This window comes from Oryzias melastigma, linkage group LG13, assembly GCF_002922805.2.
Source record: "Oryzias melastigma strain HK-1 linkage group LG13, ASM292280v2, whole genome shotgun sequence".
NCBI lineage: Eukaryota > Metazoa > Chordata > Actinopteri > Beloniformes > Adrianichthyidae > Oryzias > Oryzias melastigma.
Window position 1 is genome coordinate 10,987,975 of NC_050524.1, and position 7,685 is coordinate 10,995,659.

At 39.5% G+C, this 7,685-nt stretch overlaps 1 protein-coding gene across 1 annotated transcript; it reads right to left on the minus strand.

The window, feature by feature from the left end:
• Positions 1–59: 59 nt before the first annotated feature.
• Positions 60–6,943, minus strand: tlcd1 (TLC domain containing 1). The gene is made up of 4 exons (XM_024278026.1): positions 6,689–6,943; positions 4,602–4,684; positions 3,202–3,284; positions 60–2,375 (listed from the first exon to the last, which is right to left on the minus strand). Exons 1-4 carry the CDS (start codon positions 6,892–6,894, stop codon positions 1,971–1,973), a joined length of 777 nt encoding a protein of 258 aa, XP_024133794.1. The 5' UTR covers positions 6,895–6,943; the 3' UTR covers positions 60–1,970.
• Between the last annotated feature and the right edge of the window lie 742 nt (positions 6,944–7,685).

Sequence of the window (7,685 nt, forward strand, 5' to 3'; positions counted from 1 at the left end):
TGTGAGGAAGTTGAAATAGTTTCTCTTTGCTAACAAAAGAAAATCAACAATCCAAAACATAGGGTTAAAAAAGTCACTTTATTACAGAAAAAATGTTGCTACTAAACATCACTGTGCAGAACACCAATTCACACACTGTTTCTACTTCCGAAGGCACAGCGGTTAAAGGCACTTGGAGTGCAGGTCGGACATATGTCTCTTCATCCATGCTTGGACTTTCTTGGCCTCGACTAAAATGCAAATTTAAAAATACCACATTTTTGTAATTTTTTTTCACAATCACAAAATCCACCATCAACCACTTTAAATATATCTGGATGTACTGTATACAATTCAGAATTCTTTAAACTGCTTGGTGGTGAAAAAAACTATCTTCAACATCTCAAGACTGTGTTCCGTTTTTGTAAAAGTATGCAATTATCAGATATCTGAGAACTCGTGATTGTGCAACTGGCTGCTTTTACAGAGTTTAGTTCCAGATGAGCAGCAGTTAGATGGCAGGAAGATCCAGCTTTATTCAGCTAGACACATAAAACAAGAACCACATCTCAAACGATGTTGCTGTTGACATGTGTTTCTGTCAAAGTCCAGTTATCTCTTCAGCTCCAAACAGACAAGAGCTTCATAAAGACAAAAAGAATGTTGTCCAAAGACAGAAAATCTGACTTCAGGGTCAGAGATTTCAAGTGACGAATCGAAAACTGGTCAAGGTTTAACAAAAACCATTCAAATAAAACGCCTTTGTCTTACTACAGGTAGTAATGACCACAAACTGCATATCAACGTTGTCAAAAGCTGGCAACAAGGTTGGCAAAAAAGCTTGCAATAGCAAGAAGTGGCGTTTCGTACATAAGATACATACATTGAAGTACTATCCCGTATTCGGTACTATAACCCTATCAAACAAGGAGGACATCACAAATGTGCTTTTCATCATCCTCCATCACCCAGCTAACTAACAAAACACAAATCAAGATCATTCACAAATGACAAGAAATACATCTAAACCACACTTGATTTTTTTTTTCTTTTTTTAGGCTTTTGGATTTATTTATTTTCATATTTACAAAACTTGCCAGTAGATTTTCCAGCTGCTAAAAAAGTTATCAGATGCTGGATCTCATTTCGGCTTTTGAGAGGAGATCATAAAATGGCGAGATTGAAGTAAGATTAGGTCATGGCGACTGGTCTGAGGAAAAAAATAAAGCTGGAAATTTGGAAAAAGAAGCAAATGAAAAGAAGGCTGCACTCACGCAAACCAGAATAATCTGGCATGCTGGTGGACTACAGGAAATTACTGTTGAATGTAAGGCTGTTTGGAATTTAAGACCTTATCTTTGAAAGCTTTTCCATAAATACAGAATTTAATGCAGGAAATTCCAATGGCAAATATGCCAACTGGTAGACACAATTAAAATACACTGGAAAATCACTAAAAGTTGTTCAAAATCCAAAAGTCTGAGGCAGATTTTTATAGAAATCGCAAACAAGCCAGCTCATAAATAAAACACAAAAAACATGTAAACAAGTTATTATCAAAAATGTAGCTACTATATAAATATATAACACAACATATAAATCTGACAGTGGTCACAAAGATTTTTTTTTTCAGTTTTACTGAATTAGCAGGTATGTTGTGAATTTGTTTTGCCTAAAACACACCACATAACGACACAAGTTGTTTTCAGAAGGAGCAAATATCTGAAAAATGTTTTAGCTTTGCCCAAATTTGATTATTTAGGTAATGTGGCCTTATATATATAATATATTATATATATATGTCAGAATTTCTTAAAGCAGCACTTGAAAAAGACTGCACATTATTTGGCCCCTTTAGTTTGGAGAAGTTTGTTCTTTGGCAGTGAGATACAACAAAGAGACATGTGGTCAAGAGGAATGATTTAAAAAAGACAAAAAATGTAAACTACCACCTTAAATAGATACAAAAAAAGGTAAACCATTCTTCTCAGTCAATCGCTGAGAAATTTCTTGGAGTTGTTGTTGTGTACACCGTTTTGTCCCACAAAGTGTTTTTTCCGAGGGAAGAAGTCAGTGCGAAGCAAACGGTAGAAATAAACAAGAATCATGATATTCATCACCATGATGGAGGTCAAAAAGTATCCACTGTGCTCCAAGAGGGAGTAGTTGCTGGTGAGGTACCAGGTGAGGTAGAACTGAGCACTCAGGCGAAAGGCGATGTAGGTGACCATGTTGACGAACTTGTTGACGTAGTACAGGGAAGAGTCCTGAGCACCCGCCAGCTTCAGCATCAGCCTCAAGTGTAGGGTTACGCTGTTCACCTCCACGAAGAGGGCGATCACAGCCCCCGCGATGAACAGGTGAGTGTAGAGGGTGTACAGGAAACACCAGATCACCTGAAGTCAAGTACACAAACAACAGAAGTGGGACATCTGTACTTATTTCTCATTACATATTATTACAATTTCTCTTGTTTTTTACATGTTTTCCATGTTTACATGTTTTTTTTATGTTTTCCACATCAATGAGATTTTTCCTTTACTGGCGACAGGACACGTTAATTTAAAAGCGAAAAATGTGTGATAAGACTACAGCATATATCGTTCCCAGACATTATTACAGGAGTAAACATTTTACAGTATAACTTAGCAGTAAACTTTGTTCACATCAGAGATTTGATGCGCGTTCAGCAACTCGCGTTTAGCCCAAAATGTTCACACTGGATAAGCAGGGAGGGGCTTCTCTCTTTTTTGTTACCTACTGTTTACTAGCACCTACAGTTAAAAGAGCGAAATGCTAAAGTGGTGCAAATCTCACACAAAACTGAAACAGTTAGCTCGGTGCTATGGATTACCATCATGTTGCATGAGTGGCCTTGGTTTTATTTGAAAAACAAACATGGATGTCGTAAAATTCGTCGCAGTGTCCGGATTTACCAGATAAACCAACTCCGCTCTGAGTTTGGTGAGTTTTTCCGCGTCACTACCAAAGTTCAACCTGGTTTAGCTAGCAACATGCATTTAATGGTCGCAAGATTTGTGTGTATAGAGCCCGAAAACGGTCATAAAAACTTGTATCACTACATGTGAACATAAGTTTTGAACGCGAAACCCAAAAGGCGCATTTATATTGACTTTTCATTGAAGGTGGCCACTTGAATCCTCGAGTGGTGTAAACATAGCTGCAGGAGAACATGAACAAACACAAAAAAAAAATACATACCATTGCATGGTGGAGTAGGAATTCCCATGAGCCCCTTGCATGACCTGTCAGGATAATATCACCTGCATCTTGCACAAAGTATCCTGAAAGAAATAGAATATATTGTGTCAGATTTTTGGGGACTTTCATTACATTTTATCATTCAAGTAGTAGTATATTAGCAAAAAAAAAAAAAGCTTTAAAGACTTTACAGGCACGCAGTTCAACTGAGATACCACCAGGTTTGATGTCTCTCCTCAAACAACAAAATAAAGTTAAACGACATAGATTAAAATAATCCTACAAATTCCCTATGCTCTATTTATTTAATCAATCGCAATGTTTATTTAAATGTGAAACAGTTAAAGTTTTCGTTTTCATCCTCAGTTAATGATAATCCCCATAGTTGCATTACTTCGTTCCCACAGTGAGAACTATCAGCCAACCCCCAGAACATCACTCATGCATGTTCTTGTCTTGTTCTTCTGAAGGCAGCAGTACAAATCTTCTCACACCTGATCAGCATGTTGCACCTGATCTGCAGATGATTTAAGATTGTGCGGTCTACAGGTTTTTCAGCTTTTGGCTCCGCCTGACAGTTCAACGAAAACACCTTGTGCATCAAGTCATAAACCTGATGTAGCTGCAGCTAAAATGTGGCTTGAATCTCATGTCATCACACAAACGAATGTCAAGATAAACAAAAAAGTAATACGTATATGTTCTGTGTTTATATATATGTATATGTGTAAGGTATTAAAGGATTTCAGGGTTATCTGAGGGGAAATTAAATCTGATTGTTAAACCAATCTGAAGGCAGAGTGAGTCACCTCTCAGCAGAATAAACAGTTTTTCAGCAGCCCTTAAATTGTGCCAGCCTGATTCAGCTGAGGCTGTTCTACTGACTAGTTCTTTTGTGCCACAGGATGACTGGCACGCTGAGGCAAGCGAGAAGCACAGTCACTCGATGCGTTGAAGCACCGAATGCGACCTCTAGTCTCAGGCCTTAGTGAGGCCCATAGGGTGTTATGAAAAAAAAAAAAAATCACAAAGTGCAACCAGACAGACAACTGTGGCTTCAGAGGATTGTTTTTGGTGGCCATGGCAATCAAGAGGAACCTCCCACTCATGCTGTTGAAAGAATCAGGTGAGAGGGGGAAGTTGTAACTGAATAAGTGGCAGCACTACACCTTAGGGTTAAAGGAGGACGATGAGTCACCTTAATTGAGCTGCTTAACGTATCAACTTTTGATGTAAACTAAAATTGCGGATCCAATTCAAAAACTTCAAAAATCTTGCTTTTCAAAGTAAAATCTGCTTTAAAAAAAAAATTTTTAGAGTTTGTTGACACCATTTTTTGTGGCATTAACAGCATTAAAGAAATTCATTTGTGTGTCCTTTTGCAGAACTGTTTTACTGACCTGTGGAGACGCAAACCAGCAGGTAGGACAGGGGTGTGTGGTATGAGCGGAGGTCACCCAACAGCTCCGGAGAAACTACAACACTGGAAAGAAATACATGTTACTGACAGTTGGTTCTGGACCTCTTCTGCATCTCTAAACATGAGAAGACTGAGATGTTATGGGAAATCCAACATTTACTTTGGACTGTTTTTCGCTCCATTGGCTAATTGTTCACGTTTTGTGTTGAATAAGTTCACTTTGCAGTCGTGTTTGCAGTTAAGTCTCACAGTACATGTAATTTTGCCCTCCTCTTTGTTAAATAAAAAAATTACAGTACTTTGTGCACAATATTGATCTTCCAATAAGATCTATAATATCTGTAACTATTTGCATTTTTTCTAATGTATTTAATATATCTCCCAAAAATGTAAATGTGTTTATTCTGGACTTTCCTTTCAGTAATGGTGCATTACTTGTGCTTAAAGGTTGGTCAGAATTGTCAAGTTTTTCAGTTCAATTTATTTTCATTTCTACAAAACAATAAAAACAAGCTTTTTACAAGCTAAACAAAAGAAAAAAGAAAGAAGAAACTTTGTTTTTCTGCTCCTTCTGTATGTTTTTTGGATTAGTCAAAGAAAATTTGGAGTAAAATAAAATAATGTAGAAGTTAAAAAAAAACTATAAGAGGAGAAATTAGATCAGGAAAAGAAAAACAAATTTAAGTAATCAAGATGAAAACAAACTTAAATTCTCGGGTTTCAGTGGATGAAAGACCTTGAAGTGCATTTTTTGCTTCGGTTTCTTATGATTGTATTGGATGTGTGTGAAAAAGTGTCTCCTGCAAACTTTCCTGCAGAAGTCTGGGGATATGATAGGGACCCCGATACGTGACTCAAAATACGATACTTATCGTGATATATATCCCGAGACTGTACCAGAGCAGTTTTTCACGTTTTTTTTTAAGAGTATGACTTGGAAAAAAGCCTCACTAAACATTTGACACAAGCTGGTTCTGGGGTGATCTTGTTGTTGGTTTGGTCGAGGTGTAGAGCTGCTCAGAGAGGCTCAGTGTGCTGCCAACGAGTGATCGAGGTTTAGGTGGAAAACAAAAGTAAGAGATCAAGGGCCGCTCTAATTAAATATCATCAGTCAACATTTAAATCGATACAAGCATCACCAAACAAAATATCACGATATGTCACTGGATCGATTTTTCCCTACTACAAACTAATGCGTGTTTATGATGGAGAAGATGTTATGCTTTTCTATGAACTTTTAAGCCCTCTACACATTCAACAGATGAATAGTTTTTTTTTCTTAAATTAAACTATATCAACTGAGACCCCTTAAATTCCTTCCAACATGTTTTGAGTTACCTTGCAGATTAAAAAAAAGAAAAGAAAATAAGTTAAACTTTTACTGCTGTGTTGTGATACTGAACAGAAAAAAACCTCATTAAAAATCTTTTTTTTTTAAATATATATAGCAGTTTTAATTTCTGTTTGTAGTTTCCAGGAAGCTTTTTTCTGTATGAGCTCACTCAGCTCCTGTTAACAGGTTAATTAAAGGTGTGATGCATGAAGAAGCATTCTTAACAGTGTAAACCTGTTTCGTAAATCACTCTGGTGTGTGTGACCTGCAATAAAATTGAAGTGAGGTTGAAATAAGGCTCAAGAAGTGAGTTCCCGCTCCCTGTTTTTCACAGTCAAAGGTGAGTCATGATCTCGGTCCCGCCCTAGCAAAAGAAAAAAAGAAAAAAAAAACTGTTTCTCAAGATGCTTTCACAAGCAGCTGTCAGGTTTTTCCTGTTGATGTGTCTGCAATCTAAATCCAGGGCAGGAAGGGTGGAGGTGGTTGGGTATGTCAGCGGTAGATAAAGATATTTTCTCTTCATACACATGAGGCACAGATTTCTGACTGGATGGAGGCATTTGCCTCCTCACTCAAGAATGCTATTGTGTCCCACGTCCTTCGTCCAGTCTAAACATGTCCCTCTTGTCCTGCCACAGGCTGTCACTGCTTCACACACACATCCTACTACACATCATGTGGACTGTGAATAGACAATGCTGTACCAGGAGCAGATAGACTGGAATGAGACCTACCAGGTCAGGGCCCAGACTGCAGTCAGGACAGAGTGCACCATGGAGACGGAGAGATTCTTCCACTTCCATGAGCGAAAGGCATCCTGCCTCACCACCTTGGGCACGGGTAGATTCTGTAGCAGTCGATGGGTCAGCCTGAACACAAGAGAGACTGCCAGGACTGACAGGCCTGGGTAACTCTTCACCAAGGGAACCAGAGCCTCCATCCTCGCCTGGTCACCCCTGCTGCCTCTTGAAGCCTCTTCCTACGCCCCTTATCAACCTCCCCTCTGTCAAGGGATGGACGGATGCGAGTGTTGTCCAGACCAGAGGTCTATAGATTCAGGCAATCCTCTGTTTTTTTGTTTCTTCAAATCACTGCAGGTCTGAGGTCTCATGGATGCTGCCGCACATCCCTGCGTTCCAGCCTGAGAAGGACGTCCAGATGAGGACCGCGGCGCGCGTTCATTCCATCGCGGCAGTGTTGTGCTCACGCAGCGCCTCGTATGGCGACTCTCTCCGCGTTCGCGTTCGCGAGCAGCCGGGGAGAGGTGGAGAGGCAGCAGGGGTGGGCGGGGCCGCCGCGGCTCCCTGCAGAAAAAAACAAAAAACGAGGAAGAGCGCGCGGACTGCTGCGACCAGATTACGAAACGTTCAAAATCCCAGGCGACTGACTGAGCGGTTCAGATGGGATTTTTGGAGGACGCTTTTTGAAAAACGACACATCACACAGACACTGCTTGTTTATATCAGTCCTACAGCTGCGCGTAAAGGGCTGCGCGTAAAAGCGCACACTCCACGTTCAATCCACCAATGATTGAGCCGTTTCACTGCAACATTTTGGCTGGGAGTAAACAAAGAGGGACACATTAAAAAACTGAACAGGTAAACACACAAAAATTCAAGAAAATGTAGACCAGAATAAGCAAATTTGATGCACAGCATGAAGTCAGTCGTGGCTGACCTGCACCTTTTCATGAGATCATTTGTAACACCAGTGTTACAGAATTTCCACAAA

Bases quoted from the DNA above. Each gene is read 5' to 3' on its own strand.
- tlcd1 (XM_024278026.1), bottom strand. From the start codon at position 6,894: ATGGAGGCTCTGGTTCCCTTGGTGAAGAGTTACCCAGGCCTGTCAGTC. The intron at 3,285-4,601 runs GTCAGTAAAACA...TATTTCTTTCAG, and splicing joins GCTGGTTTGCGTCTCCACAG to GATACTTTGTGCAAGATGCA. The intron at 2,376-3,201 runs GTATGTATTTTT...ACTTGACTTCAG, and splicing joins TCCTACTCCACCATGCAATG to GTGATCTGGTGTTTCCTGTA.